Raw genomic sequence first — 24,665 nt, 5'->3', positions numbered from 1 at the left:
TCTGTGTAAAAGCTATATATATTTTCATGATAAGCTCATTTCAGGAAACAGGCCATCTGTCAACATTTTACAGCAATCGATGTATATAGTAGAACCACACCTTTTTGAGGTAATGCCTGACTGAAATCGTGGAACACACTAGATGCTTTACAAATACCATCGGCATATAAATCCATTGGAACTAACACGAATGATGAAAGATCACCTAAAATAACCTTCAATGGTTTCGAGCTGAATAACAAAACGAAAGAAAGATAGCTTATTTACCAGTTCGCTATTCCTACTTATGTTGCCAATATTCAATTCAGGTGTACAGTCATACCTCAACATACCAATGTTCCAACATACGAAAAATTCAAGATATGAGCAAAATTTTGAGCAAGTTTGTGCCTTGAGACACGAGAAAGATTTGAGATATGAGCATACGAGACAGTTCTTGATGCGGCTGTTAGGTGGCTGAGCATGTAAGAGGCTGCTTACGAAAACAGCAGCACATGGTCCTTCTCGTCAGATCCGTTTGAAATGCTTCAAGGCCGGCTAACAGTCATAGTGAAAGCGAGGCAAAAAGTGCTAAGCCAGACAACGATAGTATTATAAAAAATAAAATAAAATTAGACTTTTGTTTTCTTTTTCATAAATAACAAAATGCAAATAACTTAAATGAATTTCCCTTACAAAACACACACTCATGTTCAAGTGTGTGTTTAGTAAGCTAAATTCATTTAAGTTCAGTTTTATGTCTATGTTATTTTACAAAGCATCACAAAAGTGTAGCGTACTCAAGTGTTTCTGGCGATTATCTCTGACACTACCATTAGCAACTACCGTCTGTCTCAAAGGTAAGAACTCCATACAGTACTGTACATAGTAATGTTACATTTTATTGCAGATCATAACCACTATGTAATGATTTGTTACTTTGTGAGTGTACGTAGAGAATTAAAACAATCGAAACACATTTTCTATCGTAATATATCCTTTTTAGATGGGAACGGAATAATTTATATCCAGTTATGTTATATAGGAAATAATGCTTTGAGATACGATAACATTGCCATTCAAGCTCAGTCCTTGTACACATTAAGCTCATATGTCCAAGTATCGCTGTACTATACAAGCTTTGGAGGCAAACAAAAATTCGTCGGCAATCATTCTATGTCAGTCTACAGTGAAAAGAAACAACGAGAATGAAGGTGTCCACGAAATTTATCGTTCCTTTGATCCTTAGTTATAGCTATCAGCGCATTGTCTGTGTTTCATGATTAATGCAATAAAACCAATTAGGTTTATAAATTCATAAAAAACTTGGTTTTATAATAATAATCATCAAACACAAAGAAGACACTGATAGCTATAACTGGGCATTAACTGGAAAGTAGATTTTTTTAGAATCGGGACAGTTTTTTATGTTTTTATGGTAGACTTCCTTAGTTTGCTGAAAAATGCTTGCTCATACATGCACATTTGCTGGCTTCCAGAAGTTATATCTATAGTTTTCTGAGCACACAGGTTACAGTTACAATCTGAAGAGACCAAATGGAATACAGAAGTAGTTCATTATCTATATTCTAGATTTGGAATCTATATTTTTCAAGGCTGGTGAGCATAGCATGTCGCTAAAAAAATCTTTCGCTGGCAGTCTCAAGTAATAACATTAGTTTCAATTGGCATAAGTTCACCGCCGTTGGTATAGAATTTTGTAGTTGGATAGTTAGATGTGCAAAGAAATGTACCATGAGCATTTTACCAGAGTTGTCAAGACACTTGCCTTACATGTGTAGGTACAACATGTTTACATGTATTTGCGCCGGCAAATCTTCGTGTACATTAAATGTCATCCATTCACATATTTGACAACCAGCTGCAAATCTCGAACATCCATTTTTAGATCTAGCTGTGAATCAAGTAATTAATCCAAATTAACATTGGTCGCAAGATCCAAATACGGTTAGCTTCTTAAAAAACTTGTAAACCCTCAGTGGCAAACATACAACCATTTACTCATGAAGATGTACTTGTCAATCTTCCCAATTTAACCGGGTAACCCCGGATTTCTTAATCTACTCTTTCTGACTTTTTATTTCCTTCAGATATTAGTCTACTATAAAATATGGTTAGCCATTTAGCTTGCTTTCGCCCTGCGACTTGAGCATGTGTACAATGAGCATGTTCATAAAAATCTTTTTATTATAAAATTGAACATAGTATAATCACAGGATTTTCCCAAGTTATAAAGACTGGCCAACATTTTTCTCATTGCTCCGTTTATACCTCTAAACTTTCATCAAAACTGCTATAACTTATTTATATAATAGAATTCTGTTAAAAGATAACTAGTTATTCATTGGCGCTGTAAAAAAAATTCACCGCAACACACATTGTTTGAGTTAATTGATGTTACTTTGTGATTTCATACAACAATCTACCTAATTGTTGAATTCTCCATGTGTTGTCATTCAGTCATGAACCATTAAAACAGCAAAAACATTGTCTCTACTTGCAACTATGTACCTCCGTTATTAGGATGGCCCAAAAGACATACATGTAAGTATGAAAAACAATAAAGGCAACGCAATGACTTTCTTTCGATGATAAGCATGAACTTGAAAAGGCATGAACTAGCTGTTGTTTAAGCTACTGCGCAAATAGAGAGCTTAGGATACTCTACTCCATTATTCTCAAAATGATTTTAGCTTTTTTGATCGCTAACCTGAGCAAAGCATTTCTTCAAAAATGCTTGGCATAAACTCCCAAGTGTGCATAAAAACTTGTGTTTCACTGGAATCTTATAATTTTCCATTGTCAAAATTAAAATATTCCATAAGTGCAAATAAACCTCTATACGAAAAAATGCCAACCAATAACATCTCTAAAAAATTAGAAGTTGTATGCAAAACAAAACTACACTTAAAAACTCTTTAGATATAAAAACATATAGACAACACGTCTAAACAGGTGGTATTTGCAGATAAAACCAATCAAACTTATTTTCTCTTTCAGATATATCCACATAGCAAATATTAAATAAGTGATTTCCCTCTTGTGCATCACTTCGGTTTTGTGTTACATTATGACAAAATCTTCAATGTCTTACAACCCATAGGCATGTCATAATAGAAAATGACTGCTTACCTCATCATAATTTCGTCGGCTTGTAGAAGCCATGGCTATAATCCAACCCACACAATCGAGCTAGCAACTTTTATTTTACTATAAAGTAAAATCATTTGCACGTTACATTACGAATGACATCAAAAATCGTTAACTAAAAAATAATAACTTATCGGCCATGTTGTTGTCCAGAAACTAATAGCTGAGTAGCCTCAGTTGCGTAATTTGCACTATACAAAAAATTGTTGAATGCATCAATATTTTTAAATTTTAGTTTATAATATTAACACATAATTTTTAAAAGTTTTTGCTATAAAAATTTAGTAAATAATGTACGAAACTTTTGTTTAATACATTCAGAGATGAGTAGATAACTCTTTTTACATTTCTGATGAGACAACCCCAAATTTATGCGGAACTTAGTTGTTTAAAGCGATTGTGCGGCAATCGTGATATAGTCGGCCAATCAGCATTGGCGCTGTATTCATTATTTATTCCAATGAGCAAGTAGTGCCAAGTACACTGTTATAACACGCCACTTTACACATGCCTGTTTATTGTTGATACATACAGAAGCTATGAATGGCAAACCATCAAATAGCTCTGCATACCATAGCTTAGGATTTTATTGTCTAATTTTGGTGAAAAAGGATCGAACTTATCCTAGCATACCCTAAAGCACAGACTGTAAAGAAAGAAGAAATCAACAAGCATGTGGATTAATATTCTTTCAATCGGACTATTAACGACGATTCTCTTTTTTCGATTGACAACAGGAGAAAGTAGAGGAAAGCGTACTGAGATTGAGTTTAGCAGCGATGCGGTACGTTATATTGACTAATTTTTTATCAAGATCTCTTTTAATGAAAGTAAGGTTTTCGGTATCGCCTATTTCCCACCTGGTTAAAACAATTCTATCAAAGCTACAAGCCAGTTTTTATATCCTAACCACAAATGCTTTCATTTCAAAGACATAGAAATGTGCTTCATTGTTTGCTAAAGCAATTAAAAAATTGAGAACTACCATTATTGTCGACGGCTAGAGCTGGCCGCCAATTCTCTTGTATTAAGCTGTTCAAGGTGCCTAATAAATACATTGAACTTTAAAATTTATTCTGCTCAATTAAATTTAAGAGATTTCAATAAAGTAGCATGAAAAGATACCTAGTCTTGAGCCATATGAATAGAAAAGCAATTCTAAAGATATTACATAAAATATTCATTGAACTTCTAACGCCTGTACTTTTAGGATTTCAGTTTGTCTAATCCAGATTAAATCCTCTTAGCAACTTAAGTGGTAACACGATATATGAGATTTTAATAACTTTGTTTCAGCTTAGCTAAAGAAATACAGCTTATACTAAATAAATTTATATTTCAGTTTGGCAGTAAATGTTTGATTTGAATTTCATGTAACATGAATAGATATATTATAGTTATATAAACATATATATTTATCTAAATACATTGATTATATCTATATACTGTATATTTAACTATCTAAATACATTGATTATATATATATACTGTATATATAACAAACTATCTAAATATATTGATTGTATCTATATATATAACGAGCTATCTAAATACATTGATTATATCTATATTTATAACAAACTATTTAATTATAGGGTAATGTAATAATTTGATCCATTTAGACCAAGGGTTATCTTACAACCAACATGTACACTGTGCAACCAAAATCTGATGCCACATAACAGATAGAATAACAACACTGTTGAATAGATTCTTCACATTAAGTCAGTTGTCATTTGCTTACTAGTTGCCATGTAATTTACTTCTGGCATGATATCTGATTAGAACCTCTGCTACTTTGTACATGTGTTTATTAATTATCTATCTAGAATTGGTCTAGATCAATAGTAGCTGCAAGCGTGAGAAAAATAGTTTCCGCACCGAGACTAACATGAGGTCTTTCACTCCAACAATATAGTGTGATATTTGAGATAGTTTTCAATTAAAAATATTTCTATGTTATTGGATTAGAATATTGAGGTTCATTACTATAAGTCAAGTTACTGAGCGCAATTCTGAAAGCAGTAAAGGTGAAAGGACAGTGACAGAGGTCATTTAGTAGCGAACCAAAAAGCAGAGGCTTGAGATAACCCAAACCACATGTTCTTGACAAAATCTCACACAATCTTAGGTTTCCAAGTGTCAAATTAAAAGATTGTTTTATTAAATGACAGTAATATGTGCTCTCTTTAAACCAAATGTGAAGGGTAAAATCGCTGCTATAGCATCGTACATTGTAGCCGCAAAGTTCCCTCGAACAATTGTTGATCAAGCTAAGATAATCACTCATTTTAAAGAAACAACATTCGTGCAAGATTATATTGGTATAGAGGTCCACAAATATATAAATATAATAATAAATAAAATACATGAATTACCATGTTATTATTTCTATTCTGCCTGATTGGACTTTTTTGGCATTGGCCAGTGTAATAAAACTAAAATCAAATGAAATAATAACATGTTTAAACTTCTTTTATACAAATATCAATGATATATACCGCATGTAGCTGGTGCAGTCACACGTTCTCACTCTACTTGACCAAATGTGAAACATATTCATTCATTTCTTATTCCTCCTCACAATTGTATACATTTGCTTTTAAATCTTTTACATAACTGCTAATTTTCAACACTACTTGGTACCTCGCCTACGTCTACATCTGGCAGCGTTTAGAGAGAAAATTCTTACAATGTAAGCCAATTAAAGCTAATTATAGACATCTAAATTAGATTTAGCTGTTTGTAAGTCAACGAACAGCCTCAACTGCTCCTCGGCAACCAAAATTAACTCCTTGGCTGCGCTGCCGCTGTCCAGGTGCAAATATAAAACTGAAGCATCAAGTTAGTATAATGCGTGTTTCTGGTGTTTTTTTCCAGGCCTTGTATTTCAAGGGAGATTCCGCCTTACTCATCAATTTACTATAAATGTATATAGAGTAATAGTAATAATAACGATAATTGAAATAGCTTAGTTTCTATCTGCTGCGACTACTGCCGGTTTTTTAATTGGTGTGACCTGTGAAACAAATAAATAACAAGCTACTATTATCATTCTTATTTATTATAATAAACAAACTATTATTATTATATATAATTTTCATAGCTGTCTGACTGGTCTCATAGTGAGCTCCTGTCCTATCTTTGAACCAAAGAGTTGTCACATCATTCAATACTTCAAAAGCAGTTTTCTAAGAATTTTTGCTGTCCCTAGAAGTGCTGATTTCTGGATTATTATTCTTATCAGTTTTATCCCTGTTCTATTATTGTGCTTCATGGGTGAGCAATTTACTCCAAATATTACATGTACTTTAGTTCGCTAAATATATTAATTAATTATCAATTGAATTAATCTATTGCCTTAAATTAAACAACTGTACAACTTTACTACAAATAGATAGACCTATTATATATAGGAATCGTACTTTCAGAAGATCTAGGATCGTCTATAATTAGTCTGTTACTTTCACTAGTAGAGATGAATTGCTCATAAGTTTAATAAAATATTTTTGTAGTTCTTACTTGTCAAAGAAACATAAATCTGTGCTACATAAATAAACAATGATCACTTTAGCCTTTGGTCTAAAAATTGTTGATGTTTCTCTTTAAAATGTTTGGCAAGAGTAGGACCACAAGTATTTACAAACCACTTATAGTAACTACGCTATTGTCATGGAAGCAGGTTAAATATTAAAACGCCTTGTCATACCTCTATTGTTATAACTCTATTGTTATATTTAAATAGACACAAGCATACATTTGGTTTTCACCTTCTATCTGTAAAATACTTCGTCCATGCATGCCAATCGCACCAGGACGTTGAGCAATGAAGACGAATGTTAGTAATGACCTATTTATTACTGCAGGTAATATGCAAATAATGCTAATAGTAATATGGTTATGATACTGGAGCAAATCATGGGCTATGAAGAAGACATGATTCATTTTTCACAATCTGTTGCTATGATTCTAATACGGTTCTGTAAAGCGATGATATAATATTATATATAGATTCCTAGAAATCCTAAACTAGTCTGTTTTGCCTACTTGTTAGATTATTGCTAAGTTTCCATACAGCACCGATTCCATCGCACCGATATCTCGCTGACACACCGATATCTGGGTGCGTTAGCGTCGCAGTGCTATGCTGGATCGACAAGAGGGTCATACTTCCATAAGAGGCTGTAGTAGAGCGATGGCTGTGCGACGCCTTATGTCAAGGTTGTATATTTAAGAGGTCAAGGACAAAACAAACCATAGATGATCGGAAAAAAAAACATCTACTTCCTATAGCGTTATTCGTTATGCACATGACATAGTTAAAGACATAAGAAAGCAAGACATGCATATGCACAAGTGAGACGTATTGGTCGCAAAGGTAGTTTCTATGGCACAAAGATGGCGCATCTTTCAGGTGTTTCGCTTCCAAATAGCAACACTGAATCATAACAAAATGAGAACGACACAGCTGTTTCTATGACGGCATTGCAGCTCCACATGGGGGCGTGTCACTACCTTATCGCTGTACAGAAACTTGGGGCAGTCACTCATTTGCCGTGTTTTGTGGATTCTTTTTAGAAGTTTTTAAATAAATAACATACTGATAAGCCACAGACAAGAATTCTATGAGCTAACTATTGAGCAGCAAAAATTTTCAGAAAAGAGCTTTAGTTGTATTAAATTATGAATTGAAGTTTGTGATTGACAGACTAGATCATGAGTTGGACAAAATAAACATGTTTGAATAATTAATGTTGCCTTAGATAAAAGTGAATTTGATGACAGAGTAGCAACACCAAAACTTTTATAGATTCATAAATTATATATTTCAGTTTTACAATTTTTTTATTATGGCGTTACAATGGATGCTATACCATCCAGATCTGCAACTACTCACAGAGTGTCGGCCTCATAAATGACATAAAACGGTTAAGCTAAAATATTGGAATTAGTAACAGCCTCGAGCAGGTTGCTGTGCCAACAAACCAAATCATTCATTCATCGGTTTCCATGCAATTTAAGGTTCTTCATCTAAGTTTAGTTTCATAAAAATGTGGTTAAAATGGTCTTTTGTAATTTCATAGAATACAATTTAAATCTTTTCAAAAAGTTGCATTTAAGGATTAATAGCTTTAAAAGAAAAGCTCATTGTGTGTGATGTTAGGTGTGACTACAGCAACGGCAACCCAAAGAATACAGCAGCAAGTCTTAGTTGTGTATCAGAAGGTGTTAACCAACAACAAACCAGTAGCTTTCTCATATTACCAGCTGATTTATATGATAACTCCATGAAAAGGCTTAGGATCGGCACAAGCATTATGTCATGTTTTGAATCAAATCAACTTCTACATCTGATTCACTATTTTGATTATACGACAGTCAGACGGCAGCGACTAGCTGACTCACCTGTTGACTCTTTTCACTTGATCACATAAGTAAAGAGTTCAGTCATAACTGTTTACCGAAGACACAAAGGACAAATGAATGCATTTTATCAAAACTGTTAGGGCAGACTAAATTGTAACACCCAATGAGATATTATTCAAATGCTTTGGAAGTGATAAAATCATGTTCTAGGTGACTTAAGTTGGACACATAAAATGAAGCAAAAAATGTCAGCCCACGTAAAAAATAAGGCGAAAGTTGACGCACATTTTTACTGCCTGACAAGCATTTCATTAATTGTTCTGATTGATTAGGATGTGACGAGATACTTGGCGAATAAGGGTAAAGATATGGAGGTCCTAAGGTGCAAGAAGGTTGTCATGATACAGTGGCTACACAGCGTCCTTCCATATGTTGGTAAGCCCATACACATATCTGACCTTGAACTCTTGTAATCTAAAAGTTTCGTTATACCTTGCTTTATGGGCCTCTGAGCCAAAATTAAAGGGTGTCATTAGTTATGTAAGGTTATTCATGAAGACATTAAAACTGTAGGTTTCTACTGTGTGAGTATCTACAGTGTATAGGTTGAATGATGAAGTGCAATAATAAACAGGAAGAAGGGCGGGGCCAGGAGATAGTCATGAAATGCTAGTAGGCTAGAATGTATTAATAGCCATCATGTTTATTGATTCTAATATAAACTGCAGGTAGCAGAGCATGTAGAGCTAGTTTCATAGAATTTTATCCTGCAAGGCACAGCGGGTTCATGTTTGTTTATGACATACTTTTGTGACCTATTAGATTGACTTGAAATACCAGACACTGAGACAGTCTCGTGCTAATGAATTACAGAGTTAAAAAAAATAGACCGCCAAAGAAAAACTTATTTTTAGTATTACAAAGTTTTTCTAATTACAGACACGCCTTGTATATTCGCACTAATACAGACTGGGCCATGTCTGGAGACTAAATATGGTCGGACATTGAAAATAGAGTACTGTACATTACACAGCCTATATTGTTTCTCACGCACATACTCGTGGGCTACAGTATCGTACAACATGCATATACAGCATGCATGAGAGAGAAAAGTATGGTCATACCAGCAATAGGATACAGTATAATATTATTAGCAGTGCAATAACAAACAAAAATTACTGTACAAAAATCACTCAGGAGCACGCGTTGCTCGCATCGTCTATCATGAAAGCCACCTATCGGACAAAGCAGTCATTCTTTAGTCAGACACGGCTGGCTCCATCAGACAATCGTCCGTAACCCAGGTGTTGTTTAAAAAATTGAAAGTCTGGGGGAATGAAGTTCGAAGAAGCGGGGGTCGACTGTACTATCGGTTAGATATGGCAGCATCATCAGCCACAGAGCATACTGTGAGACCAGTAGTAACTAGTGGACCTGCAATGTAACAGTAGAACTTCTATTGATTAGAGTACTAGCAGAAAAAGTTTCCTTGGGTTTTTTGAAAATCGATAATCGTAAAATCTAATTGTACAATCGTTTCAGGAAGTTATGTTTATGACTGAATATCCAGGTACTCAACGATCGGGAGGAACTCAACTTGGGTATAAAGCATGCAGGAATTTAGTTTAAGGAAAAAACATTACAAGTAAACATGAATAGAAGATTAATGAATAAGTGCTTTTGGTCTGAGTTGAACCTCAACGGTAGCGATAGCGAGAAGGTTGCTTTGCGCCAGATGATCGTCACTTTTAACTTTTGCAGTTAAATATTTATTTATTCTCATTTTAATATATGATCCACTAACTTGTAATACTGCCATGTGGTTACCTCCAGTGTTGGTCATTAGGATTCACTAAAACAAGCAATAATATTAGCAATAAATTAATACTCAGTACATCCATTTCCTGTTCAATACCTAATCATAAAAATTAAAATACCATAAAACCTCTAATTGAACGCCACCTCTATTTGAATGCCACCTTCAATTAATCGTTACCTTGAGAGAATGGTTGAAAAATAGACCGCCACTCTCCAATTGAGCGCAACCTCTATTTGATTGGCACTTTGACATTATTTGATCTTGACAAGCTCATAATATCAACTGATCAGTAGAAAAGTATTCACAAAATTGTATTAATAATGAATCGTTTATATCAATAACAGTTAATTCTCTCGTTGTTCAATTCCAAAGCTTTTCGCTTGTTTCGTTAAAACTTCGAAAGCAACACCGTACCAATAATCAATAACAGTCTCAGGCTAGTAGTAGTTCTCTGTTTAACTGGATCTTTCTACTTTGAAGTAGCCTACATATGCAAAAAAATGGATTAAATTTACAATGGTAGATGGAACTTTGAAAAAGTAATCCCATAGAAATAACTACTAACTGTCTCAGGCTAATAGTGGTTCCTTGTTTAACAGGGTCTTAATACTTCGAAGGACATGCATATAAAACCGGTTTGCAAGTTCTGGACCAAAGGTTACGTTTAGCGAGCAAACTTTTATGTGTTGCATTAGTGCTAAATGCAGCGCGTGAAAGTTTTGCTCTGCCAAAAAATTGTGCAGACGCTAATATCGATTAGTTCAGCAGTGCAGAAGAAGAGATGTTCGTTCCATTGAAAGCAACACTTAGAAAGCAGCTTTCCGAGCAAGCGATGGAAATATTTTTGTTTTAAAAGCGTTAATTTTTGTTTCTGCGTGTAATATAAGTATGGTTCGTTTATGCCACTTGTTCATGAATATACATTTGTATCATTTGATAGACTATTGTTGTATAACTTATACATATGCAGATTTATTGCATGTTATTTAATAGCATCCCTGTGGTTATCTTAACACAGCTTACAATGAATCAATGCTCATAACTTCCCTTCTATTGCACATGAAAAGCTATTTTTGGCTACAAACTGTAGCAAACATATCAGTGAGTGCAATGAGCTTTCATGCAAGATTGTTAAATATAGGTATAAAAAATGTCTTCAAATTTAGAATGAAATAAAAATTGAAAATTCTAACAAATTGCAAAGGACACAGGCTTTAATATCATCGCAGGTCAATGGCAAGCAATAGATATCAACTGGCATTGAGAAACCAAAAGATATTTCCCGCTTTCTCGATGCACATTTATTAAAAGATTTTTGACAAGTTAGAGATAAGTTAGCCGATTTATTGCATCCAAAAGGTTAAATATCGATCCACGGGAAAAAGAGGGCAAAATATAGGTGACATTCACTTCGCTCGGAATATGGCTAAATTAATCTTTCGAAAATTCTGACAAGCCATTTGAAAAATACACCGCCAGCCTCTATTTAAACGCCGTTTCCAATTGACTGCCACCATAGAGGAAAGGTTGAAAAATAGAGCGCCATGGCGTTCAATTAGAAGTTTTACTGTATATATGACTAGAGTGCATTTTGTTTAACTTTAATTAATGAAAAATGTGTTATCTTTGAACAATCACAGCGATCTGATATTGGCCAATCAACAGTGACTAAATGTTTCAAGTTAGCAGAAACAGGTTGCTAAAGATTAATCACATGCTGTCGTATTGCAACATACATTTTATCGCCTACTTATGTGATTTTGCAGTGAACTGTTTGAAATTTAAAGGTTGCCCACAAAATCACTTAGCCTAGCAACAGTATGTCTTAAACCCACAAACAAAATATGTATATAATACTTAACTAGCAATAGTCGGCTGTTACCTGTAGTTCGCTGTAAAATCAAATCAAAATTGTTTTACTAATCACTGCTACTGTAAACATCATATTTCCAGCAGAACATTGCAGCGATTATTTAAAGAATTGTGGTAAAATGTAAGGCGGAGCGTGAATATTTATCAGCTTGGTCTTGCTTGGCTGGACCTCAACAAGTTGCACTTCAACCTGATCTGTTGTTGAGACCCAAGGTCCTGCGTATGGTTTTGGGTGGTAAAATAATACCACCCACACAGATGACTCATAGTACATTGCATCATAAAAGAAATCATAAAGCAGAGAGAAGTTAGAATAACAAGAAAGGTGTTTAATTAGAAAGACTTGACAGCTTTACCATGTACTTGTGAGTCTGTCAAAAAAGAGAAATAAGTCAAATGACACATGGTAACCTTGCCTCTAGCAGTTTTTGAGCAATGAAAAACACCCTTACTGATTTTGTTTCTTTGGTTGCTTCCGTTTGAAGCGACAGCATTTTTTATCATGGTTTGAAGTTTACCTGCGCTTTTCTCTCTTGTAGACCTACAATGTGAAGTGCTTGGAGAGACCAAAGAGGTCTCGTGGTACTATAACGACACACTACTAGATACAGGTGAGCTACTTGCTGGTAACATGTTAGGTATCAGTATCAGCCTTTCAGCTGTCAGCTATGATATGATGAAATAAAAGAAGCTCCCGATAACCAGCAAGTTGGTCAGCTCTTATACCTTCAATTCCAAAATTTTTTATTGTTTTGAGTTTTTACACAACATGGAGATTAGCACCGTAGAGTTTCAAGTCTGTATACTCCAAAGGATATTTTTTAATTTTTATTTTATTTTTAATTTTATTTCAATTTTTTTAATTCTGGAACATTTTATTCTAAACCTCAGCATCTGTCAAAATCTAGTTTACTTACAAAACCAATTATACTAATTAATATTCAATTTCATTACGGTAGAACCATGATTAAGAAATTCTACATGCTTCATACAAATGTTTAGTTTTCCCAATAGTTAAGCCCTTATTAGCAAGTAGCTGACAGAGCTACCTTGAACGATTTTGAACATAGTTTTTACAATTCAGTTCTTTTGCACAATTTCCAATAAACAGAAAACTTTGTCTATTAATGCTCAGAAAAAAAATGTTTTAGCCATATCGTGGGAGACGTATTGTTTAACTGATACGCATGCCTCATCCTTCCAACCTTCGTTTTCAGATATCCCAAAACTTACCAATTCACTTGTACCGACATTCATAGTAAAATGCTGCCATGACAGTCCAATGAAAAGTAATGAATCACTCAGTTCATTACATAAATATGGTAATGATCGTTGCACCAGAAATTGGCAAAGATTTTGTGAGGCCTGTGGATCATCCCAGCTATCAGTTAATGATCTGATCAGTGGTAGTGTGTTGCATTTTAGGCGTGGCAGGCAGCCGATTTATGTCACTTTCTCAGCCACACTACAGAAAGAGGACATTTTACGACACTTGGTTTGACTACAAACTTCGACTGTTGCATGTGACGGAAGAAGACAATGGCCCGTATACAGTAGCCCTGACTAGCGCAACAGGACGAATCGAACACGGAGACATAATGTTAGAAGTGATGACTGACTACAGAGAGAAGAAATGGACGACATGGATGAACAAAATAGAAAGCGACAGGTAGGATTGCAAGCGTGTTAAGCAATTAGTTGAAGGAGGGTGGGAGAGCTGGAGTAAGTGGGCTCAGAAATGTTTTATGCAAACACTCATGTTAAGATAATCCTCATTAAAAACACCTCTGCTCCTACTTGTGTGTAGTCAAGCATCAATACACCTCTCTACTCTCTCTACAGGGAGGCAAGAAAGAACAAAAAACGAAGTGCTGCGAAATTAGCCAAGAGAAGAGAAAAAGAGCTCAAGAGGCAAATACGCAAACGAGCCAAATCAAGGAAGGGAAGCAGAAATCGACGGCCGGAGATATTCGAAGGACAGTGAACGAATTCTCAGAGATATTTGTAACGAAACCGGTTGAATTGAAAGCAGATTATGAGGGCAATCAAGATAAAGGGTCTATAGACTGTCTATCCTGTCTATATTTTAGCTGAAGGAGCAAAGAGAATTGCACTTGAACATCTATAATACGCTTGAGCATCAAGCACACGTCTGTACTCAAACTTTACCTTCTTTACATTCCAGCTCATACCGCATCATGTACCCCAGTAGGCCTATTTATATGATTATATATTACACGTGATACTTTTGACATGCAATTTATTTTATTACAAAGAGAAATTATATGTATGTTAATAAATATATAATGCATAGTTATAAATGTTGTGTGTGATATAAATAGCAATTACATATAGCTATATCGATATATGGAATCTCATGATACCTGAATGTATATAACCTAATAAACCATGATGAACTCTGTGGAAGGTGAACTAGGTAGAGTTGTCCCTCCTATGTTTCTTGGTGAAGTTTTGTATATGGACGAGTGGGGAGCTACTCATGTTCCTGATTAGGCTACTGTCCTGTTCCTCCAACTGTGAGAAGATCTTCTGCTTGCCCTTTCTGTTGAGCTGTGGTACGCAGTTCACTAACATCATGATCTGTTTGCCTGTGTACTCCTACAACAACACGCAACAGATATACTTTCACATGATAAACTGTAGCCAATCAGATATTCCCTTACATGCCAAACTGTAGCCAATCAATAATTCCCCACAGGCTAAACATTAGCCAATCAGATATTCCCTCGCTTGCTAAACACCAGCCAATCAGATCTTATTTTTCATGTTAAAGAGGTTCTTATACTGTTCATCAGTGCATCATGCATTTGCCATCAAAGCTTTAAAGCATTTGAACATCGCTACAGTTTTTACTTCTTTGCAACTTCAACTCAATAGAACAAAGCAAAAATTTGCTTATGACACATTTGTTTTAGACAAATAATTCGTTATTGAGTTTAGGAATTCAGGCCCGTTAACTTTGATACAGTATTTGATTTAAGGGATATAAAGAGAAACACGTATAAGTGATATAAAGAGAGACGTGTATAAGTGATATAAAGAGAGACACGTATAAGTGATATAAAGAGAGACGTGTATAAGTGATATAAAGAGAGACACGTATAAGTGATATAAAGAGAGACGCGTATAAGTGATATAAAGAGAGACACGTATAAGTAATATAAAGAGACGTGTATAAGTGATATAAAGAGAGACACGTATAAGTGATATAAAGAGAGACGTGTATAAGTGATATAAAGAGAGACGTGTATAAGTGATATAAAGAGAGACACGTATAAGTGATATAAAGAGAGACACGTATAAGTGATATAAAGAGAGACACGTATAAGTGATATAAAGAGAGACACGTATAAGTGATATAAAGAGAGACACGTATAAGTGATATAAAGAGAGACACGTATAAGTGATATAAAGAGAGACACGTATAAGTGATATAAAGAGAGACACGTATAAGTGATATAAAGAGAGACACGTATAAGTGATATAAAGAGAGACACGTATAAGTGATATAAAGAGAGACACGTATAAGTGATATAAAGAGAGACATGTATAAGTGATATAAAGAGAGACACGTATAAGTGATATATAAAGAGAGACGTGTATAAGTGATATAAAGAGAGACGTGTATAAGTGATATAAAGAGAGACATGTATAAGTGATATAAAAAGAGACACGTATAAGTGATATAAAGAGAGACACGTATAAGTGATATAAAGAGAGACACATATAAGTGATATAAAGAGAGACATGTATAAGTGGTATAAAGAGAGACACGTATAAGTGGTATAAAGATAAACTAGATTGTGATATATAAATAACTATGTATACATATGTAATCTATGTAGAGAGAGGAGCAGCAAGCAACACCAAAGGAAAACCACAAAGGTAAGTATAGGTGTCACGAAGGTAAGTACAGCTGTCACGAAGGTAAGTACAGGTGTCACTAAGGTAAGTGCAGGTGTCACAAAGGGAAGTACAGCTATCAGGAATGGAAGAACAGCTATCAGGAATGGAAGATCAGCTATCAGGAATGGAAGATCAGCTATCAGGAATGGAAGTACAGCTATCAGGAATGGAAGAACAGCTATCAGGAATGGAAGAACAGCTATCAGGAATGGAAGAACAGCTATCAGGAATGGAAGAACAGCTATCAGGAATGGAAGAACAGCTATCAGGAATGGAAGATCAGCTATCAGGAATGGAAGTACAGCTATCAGGAATGGAAGAACAGCTATCAGGAATGGAAGAACAGCTATCAGGAATGGAAGAACAGCTATCAGGAATGGAAGAACAGCTATCAGGAATGGAAGAACAGCTATCAGGAATGGAAGATCAGCTATCAGGAATGGAAGAACAGCTATCAGGAATGGAAGAACAGCTATCAGGAATGGAAGAACAGCTATCAGGAATGGAAGAACAGCTATCAGGAATGGAAGAACAGCTATCAGGAATGGAAGAACAGCTATCAGGAATGGAAGAACAGCTATCAGGAATGGAAGAACAGCTATCAGGAATGGAAGAACAGCTATCAGGAATGGAAGATCAGCTATCAGGAATGGAAGAACAGGCAAACTGACAACCAACGCTAAATAATTACATTGTTAACATTCTTTACCAATATTACTATTTTTAAGGTTATCTGCTGCTTTCGATATGATCTTTGGAGTGTTGCCAAGTAATATCATCATGTTTCCATGGAGGTACACACTAAAAATTTATCTATCTTAAAAATGAATTCACTTTCAACCAAATTCATTCAACTATTAAAATAAAGGTGTAAGAATATGTAATATTAATGAATACAAGGTTTAGATATGTAAATCAAAGCACGAAAACAAGCATACACGTCGTTCGAATACGATACTACGGAAAAACAATCATTAACTTGAGAGCTATGAAACTTGATATTATAAAAATAGAGAGTAACTTCACAAATAGCCCGAGGTACCTTGTGTTCCTTAGCCCAAAGTTCAAGCTTGTCTTCGGGCAAGTAGTAGGCTTTTATATATGTCTCAACATATTCACGGGCAGCAGCTGGTCTGTAAGTACAAGTTCAAAGATATACAAACAACACTAAACTAGTTCCGCGTTTTACACCCATAAGCATAAGTCACGACCACTTGAATACGCAGAATAGGGTTATATGATCATAGATTTAAACAGCAATGAATCTACACATAATGAGAATCACACAGTCACAGAGTTGTATGGCTATAGAGCAACACAATGGCAAATGTACACATAATTTAAAATTTCATAGCCATAGAACTATGCAGGCATACAAGCTTGCTGCAGTCATAAACCATGGACTACGGAATACTTACATAGACATGAATCCTAAAACGATCTGCTAACACGGATGAGCTAAAACTATCACAGCTAAAAGCTGCTATGAATGCAGACGGCTTAGGACTTGAAATATTATTAGCTAGGTTACCCACCTCGTCCCCGAGATTCTCTCAAACTTCATAAGGAACTGCTGGAAGTCAAGTTGCATGAGCGCTCGTCCCTCCGGGCTGCATTTTTTTACAGAAGACAATCTAGGAAACAAATAAAACAACCAGTTGGAGACACGCTATTCCCTCCATTTGTTCAATGTACAAGACACTTTTTCATGACAACGCACCAACATGACATAAGCCATTAGTAGACCCTGTATACTACTACTAGTAGATCCTGTATACTACTCAGAAATGTAAACAAGTATACTTCCTTGGTTTCTGCTAAAACGAAAACTGTCATTTGAAAGAGTCAAAATTTTACTTTGCAAACTATTTCCAAGTGCAGACTATTGCCAACCAATGTCCTCCCAAGTCTGAGCATGCTCAATGCCCTCCATTGGCTTCTACATTCAAAGTACTATGATACTCATTGACTGCAGTTATGTTGTGTTCCATGGTTACTACAGTCTTGGCTTCCCACCATACACTAGCTATTTCCGAAGATAATGTAGAAAATACCCATTAGACATATCATTGAAAACATTAAAAACAGCTGAAAGGCCCATAACTCTTATCTTGTCAGATCGTGGCCAGTTGTAGCAACTAAGTTATTCAAATATGTGTCACGGAACAATGCCCTCACAAGAACATGCCCTTTGTATTCTTTAATATGCAAGTTAATTTGCCATAAAAAACATTTTTGCCTTTCATGTTTAATATCACACAGAAAACAAGCGGTAGATATGTTACCAAATTATAATTAGGAAAGTATACCAAGTGGTTTATTGCGCGCACACATTTTAGGATGTTGAAGTAAAAACAGCAAAATGTGTTAAAACACAGAATTATCTTCCCTTGCAACAATAGCTCTGATTGCCAAACTGTTTGCAGTTTTTTAAACAGCCTAATACGCCATCCATAGAGTTGTTTCAACACAATAAGGGCCGTTATTAATTCTTCACCTCAATCGATGTTCAGTGTGAAAAGAATCTGGCCACAAAACGGTTGAATCTCCGGGTTTAACAACTTTGCACACAAGTCAGCATTCCGCGTAGGAAGCATTTCTGAATTTGATGATAAGAACAAATAGAATATGATGCCATTGCAAGGATTATGACATATCTAAGACAAACAGGAAATGATGTAAAAAAGAGAGGCAGAAACAAATAAGATAAGTTGGGTGGTAATGAGTAATAGAGAGAATATTTGAGCGGCTGGAGGAATCTGAGCGATATACCGCCTAAGATCTCTTATTAAATAATTACTCTCTGTCTTATACAAGCAGCCAAAGATGAATTAATTATTTATGCAATCAAATGCAGCACTCCTTTCTAATTACATAAAACGCTCAATAACGATCAGCATGAATTCATCAGGCGAAGAAAATAGCAAGCATGCCGCAGCAACAGTGATACTTACCCTTCTACAAAAGTTTGTGATGCAAGTTTGGCGCACTGCTGCCATAGAACAGCCTTGACCTCAGCAGAGACCGGCACTGAGTATTCTATTTCTGCTAACCTCATAGCAAACTGCTGCAGCTCCTGCCAAAGCACAAGTAGATTAGGATTAGAGGTAATCTTTACTATAATAAGAGCCCTAGTCCATCCATCTGTAGCAGCGCTAAGAACATTAGGAAAAAAGATTGCCTTGTACTAGAATTGAACTCCCACGTTCTGCTTTGCAGACAAGCGCACTACCAACTGTGACACTTAACCACCTTTCCATTTCAAAGAACAATTGTACACATATTTAGAATAATTGAACATGCCGATCTCACTGCCAACGTACTAGTAATACAAATCAAAAGAGTTATAATAGCTTTTCATAGCTTGCCTAACTAGCTTGCATGATAGCTTACCTAACAAACATAGCTTTAAAATTGTTATATTTTCGTTGAAGTAAAATATTATTACAAATTAAAAATTGTACTGATTTTTATATTCATGTTCTCAGTCTAATATCAGAAATACTTAATTGTTGTTTCATAATGTAGAACTTTTCCAATTTTTATTTTAACAATAACTAAGCCATTTTACATGAAGCTTTTCTAAAAATTTAAACCGCGTTTACTGTTCTAAGATTCTATTTACAACTGTCAGAAGTACAAAACGCATCCTAACCTTTCAAGGAAATGCAATACATTTAGGGATTGCATCTGGGACAATATGCACAGCATAGAATTTCAACAAAATAGCCCACATGCTATCTCCCATCACCCTTCATGTAAAAACAGAATGGTGCCTCTATTCACGGGTACCAGAATACAATAGCTAGCACGAAATAACCGCAATATCCTACTAATATGCCTTCAATCACTAAAACAAGAGAGGTGCTGCTGTTCATTTTCTATCTCGATAACACAATAGACAGTGCAAATAAATACCAACTTTTGAAAGAGTTCAGAGAGCTTTGCTAATTGATGTACATATTTGTGCAAACGAATGAGGGCGCAGCACATCAGTCTCGGTGCAGCTATCAGAGACCAACACTCAGTCGAGGAATAAAAGCCGTGGATCAATGAGAGATATTCCACCAGCTAAGTCAATACCACAATTAGTGGGCAATTACTCATATTTGCACAGTACTCTAGCCCCTACTGAGTGTCACAGCGGTGAGTACTCGGGAGCTATCATATAACCAGCCATGTAATAATATCACCCGCTCCAACGGCTCACAATGCCAGTCATCACATAAATGCCACGAGTTTCCTTCGACACCAGCTACAATGGAGGCGGTCAAGCCTGCAGGGGTAGCCGCCTGCGGCTATTATTCTCCAATGGCATCTCGAGTAACTTAATTGTTACCCGCTAACAAGGTTTGCAACAGTCTTTGAGATGTCTATGTGCGGAGATGCCCGAACGCAGCTAGCAGATCAGGAAAATGTCTATGCACGTAAATGCCAGAAGAAAGCTAGCAAATTAGAGATATTATTACGTGCAGAGACGCCAGTATGCAGTGAGCAAATTAGAGATATGTCTATATGTGCAGATACCGGTGCATGGCAAATAAATTGGGACATCAAAGGCTGAGGAAACCCAGTTTTATGTAATCAGAGAGACTGCCAGCTAAACAATGTCTGCCAAAACTTCCAAAAATAAACCAAAAATATTGTAACACAGAACAGGAAATGTTTGTTCTCCCTAGAACTGGAGTCCTACGCAAGCCCATACTTATATGTAATAGTACTTGGAACAAATACCAACATCAGCTGTACTTCAATAAAGTTTTCATAAGCAGTTATTATTGGTAAAAATGTCAGCGACATGGAATCGGTTCTTTATTTTGATCTTTAGTTGACCTCAATTCACATTATTAACTGTTAAATTTCGATTTACATAGACGCTGCCAAAAGTGGGTCTCGTTTGCTTCACCAACAAGATATTCCTAGTTTCCTGGAGAAATAAGATAACTATACACTGCCATGGATTTGTAATGAGGTCCAAGGGTGATTCATATACATGTATTTTCAATTCAGCCCATGAAATACACCAGAGAGAAGCCAAGTGAAGCCATGAGCAGTCACCATATAGATTATTCCACCAACGCTAGCATTTTTTATAAAAATTAACCAAGTGTTTTGCTGATTTACTGTAGCAATATAGATCAAAAGCTTGTCGCACACCACTGAGAGTGTTGTGCAAGAAGATCTTCTGGATCACCTCTGGCACACGCTGAGACAGTAACTGTCAATTCTTATAAAAATACACTTGGAGTAATTTATTTGATTCAGAATCAAGAGACAAAATGACTCAACGCAGCTGCTAGACGCAATGCTATGAGTCACTGCAAATGAATTTACATTCTGGCATGTTTTAGAAAGGTGACAGAAGTGGTGAATCGTTGCTTATGAAGTTCTCGACACCCGCAAGGGATTTTTATTTGTAACCATAAGTGCAAGACTAAATTTCTGGTTACAGAAAAAAAATGGTGCAACTTTGTGGCTGTAAAAAACAAGCCATTACATATCATCCTACAGTGTCCAATGTCTACTGTAACAACATCTCTCTATGCCATTCATGCAGCATTCTTATAATTTAAAAGTGGCTCGAGCGATACTCCTGGCAGTTATTAGAAAGTTGGTTGGTACACACAAGTACATGCAATACCAGCCTAAGCCAAGAGTATATAGTGTTTCCTCATTTCTTCAGAGCGGTATAAACGGTAAAAAGCCTTTGGTGTTTTACTTATTCCTAACAGACTTTGTTTGCTAGTTATAGAGTAGTGAATCTGCAGAGCTCTGACACCCCAATGATCTCTCCGATAGAGGTCGAGAGGCTTCATAGATTCTAACCCTAAACTTTACGGAACTATTCAGAAGATGCAAATATCATGCACAGACTAAAGCAGTTAGATCCAGATGTGGAACACTCTATGAACATCGAGCTCTCCTTTGGCAGGCTGGTGTTCTTACCCAGAGTAGATCATGAAATAGCTACCTTGTAAGGATTGTAAGATGCAGTAGACGCTCCGACAACGTAAAAAATCCATTCCAAAAAAATCCAAAGAAAATAATATTTTGAAGGCTAACTATGGGACACTCGTTGTAAAAATCAAATTTAAAAATTTATACCAACCAAACACTTTACAATATATAGAATTTTTTATGTAATATGAAGCAACAACTTTACATAGATTGTTTACAGTAAGTGAAATTTATGTTATAGGAGTTTACGTTAAAGGAGTACTGTACACTACTGTACACAAAAATATAAGGAGCCATTTTGTAACTTCTATTATGAATGAGACATCAACTTAGGAAATAGGCTTATTTCTCAGTTTTATGCAGACGTTGTTGTGTCACGACTCCGGGGCTGACAACACTTTCTCTCCATTTAATATTGTGAAAAAAGCTAAGCAAGAGCAAAAGGTTTTACGCTTGAGCTTATCAAGCTTCTAGTCCTGTTTTAGCTATAGCCCGCAGAGAAAATCGCAAGTAAGGCAAGGCTATAAACAATAGAGTGCGTCCTAAAGCAGTCTCTAAAAATACTGCACACAAACACTTTGATACCCTGAAGCTAGTCTTGCCCTAAATAATAAGACTTCTGAGACGGATCAACTCTTCTATGTTCAATAAACCGAAGCAAGCGCTGCTGGCCATATGGAAGCGCTGTTGGCCATAGCTCTATCATAAGAAACTGTTATGAAGACTATTACAGATGCACTAATAATATATAAAACGCACACAACATTCTTTTTATGTAAAAGAAGAAAGCATTGAAGTCCCTTATGAAAATCTTCAATTAATAGGAGGAAGAGCATTTTTCAACATGCTTTCGATGATAGTCGTATGATTATAGGTTAACATATGCTGTCGATGATAGTCGTATGATTATAGGTTAACAAATGCTGACGATGATAGTCGTATGATTAGAGGCTACCATATGCTGTCGATGATAATTGTATGATTATAGGTTAACAAATGCTGACGATGATAGTCGTATGATTAGAGGTTACCATATGCTGTCAATGATAATCGTATGATTATAGGTTAACATATGCTGTCAATGATAGTTGTATGATTAGAGGTTACCATGTTCTGTCGATGATAGTCGTATGATTATAGGTTAACATATGCTGTTGATGATAGACTTATGACCCAAAGTTGACCAAACCAATCATAGAGTCGTAGTGAAAGTGCGAAATGCAACTGAAGACCCAGTCTATTGATGGCTTGATTTATTATTACCAATTACTTTCTTATCAATTATTCAATATGGAGTTGTCTCCTTACTGCCAGATTTTAGTGAGCAGACAACTCCTAGACTGTAAGTCTCAATTACAGTTTTGGTGGCTCTCAAGCTTTGGTGGTTTAAAGGTGGTTCTATTTTATTTGAATAAGGATGGTTTGTTGGAGATGCGTTTCTGCAGAGAGAGTTGGAAGTAGAATGGTTTCTAATCTACTTACGATTTGAAATACGGCTTTGCAATATTTCTACACTAAGCCAACAAACTCTGACTATACAAGATGTATCACTTTAAGCTAATGAAATACAACATCGATATCCATTTCATTTTGAATAATAATCTCCATCGATAGATGTTTGTACATTCAGCGCTATTGTAAGATCTGATTGATCAATTCCATATTGTGCGCTGTCAATGACGGCTGTCAAAAACAGACATATAGAATGCAGCGTTTTACTGATCTTGCGTCGACGACTGAGACAAGGCAGTTTTTACAATCAAATGCAAATCATGCAGATCTTTTGCTCTTTTAAATATTATTGCTGTTCAGCACACTTAACAAACTGAATTAGCTAACCCCCAATCATAGATTCCAAGGATACCTATTTTTTTGCATTGTTTATAACAAAACGTGTACAAATTTACAATCCAGTCAACCAGTTGCTACATTAGTCTCAACAATTGGAGAGCAAATCCATTTCTTTACAATGATGCCCTCAAGCAATAACTGTGCTGAAAAAAAAAAGTTCTTATAAAAATTTAGATTTTTATTTGGTTCATCAAACGCGACCATATCACCTTATGATAGTAACTACACTACCATTGTAAATCTGATACATTGACACCTAAAATAACAATTATTTTTATCTTTTAATGTTATATTGAATTTATTGCATAATAGAGGCACAAACAAATACTAATTTTCATACAGTGATAGTGTAGCAACACACCCCCATTATGGCGCTGCAATACCATCATGAAAAACAGGCGCATCTCATTCTGTTATGATTCAGTCGCTGCTTAGAAGAGAGACACCCATGCGAAGTGCAGTCTTTCTGGCATAGAAGTGGCCTTAGCGCCCAACGACATCGCACTTGTGCGTGCGCATAGATTTTGCTTGACCTTGACATAAGGCGGCGCATAACCATCGCTCTACTATGAAAACATGATCTGCTTGTCGACCCAGCGTAGTGCTTCAAACTGACACAACTAGGTGTCATTACACTATCACTGTATGAAAACTTAGTATAACACAGCAAACGTTCAGCAACTAACTGTAGGTAATGGGCTTGCTATATTGCCATGTTTAT

General features: G+C 35.6%; 3 protein-coding genes across 3 annotated transcripts in view; 1 reads left to right on the top strand and 2 right to left on the bottom strand.

The window, feature by feature from the left end:
- Window positions 1-3,165, bottom strand: part of LOC137390367 (tetratricopeptide repeat protein 28-like) — a 59,203-nt gene extending 56,038 nt beyond the window's left edge. The window contains exon 1 of the mRNA XM_068076699.1: window positions 3,133-3,165. Within this exon, the coding sequence (XP_067932800.1) occupies window positions 3,133-3,165 (33 nt within the window). The remainder of the gene's footprint in view (window positions 1-3,132) is intronic.
- Window positions 3,166-3,708: 543 nt separating this feature from the next.
- Window positions 3,709-14,303, top strand: LOC137391997 (uncharacterized). The gene is made up of 5 exons (XM_068078578.1): window positions 3,709-3,934; window positions 8,850-8,952; window positions 12,748-12,819; window positions 13,634-13,877; window positions 14,051-14,303. Exons 1-5 carry the CDS (start codon window positions 3,824-3,826, stop codon window positions 14,190-14,192), a joined length of 672 nt encoding a protein of 223 aa, XP_067934679.1. The 5' UTR covers window positions 3,709-3,823; the 3' UTR covers window positions 14,193-14,303.
- A 148-nt stretch (window positions 14,304-14,451) lies between these two features.
- LOC137391996 (syndetin-like) overlaps window positions 14,452-24,665 on the bottom strand; it is a 32,218-nt gene continuing 22,004 nt past the window's right edge. Inside the window, exons 21-24 of the mRNA XM_068078576.1 lie at window positions 19,090-19,211; window positions 17,671-17,769; window positions 17,178-17,268; window positions 14,452-14,827 (exon numbers count right to left, since the gene is read on the bottom strand). Coding sequence (XP_067934677.1) covers window positions 14,642-14,827; window positions 17,178-17,268; window positions 17,671-17,769; window positions 19,090-19,211 — 498 coding nt within the window. The 3' untranslated portion in view covers window positions 14,452-14,641. The remainder of the gene's footprint in view (window positions 14,828-17,177; window positions 17,269-17,670; window positions 17,770-19,089; window positions 19,212-24,665) is intronic.

The sequence above is a fragment of the Watersipora subatra genome, chromosome 3 (genome assembly GCF_963576615.1).
Source record: "Watersipora subatra chromosome 3, tzWatSuba1.1, whole genome shotgun sequence".
Lineage (NCBI taxonomy): Eukaryota > Metazoa > Bryozoa > Gymnolaemata > Cheilostomatida > Watersiporidae > Watersipora > Watersipora subatra.
The sequence above is the reverse complement of the archived record's forward strand: the minus strand, read 5'-3'. Positions and strand labels throughout refer to the sequence as shown.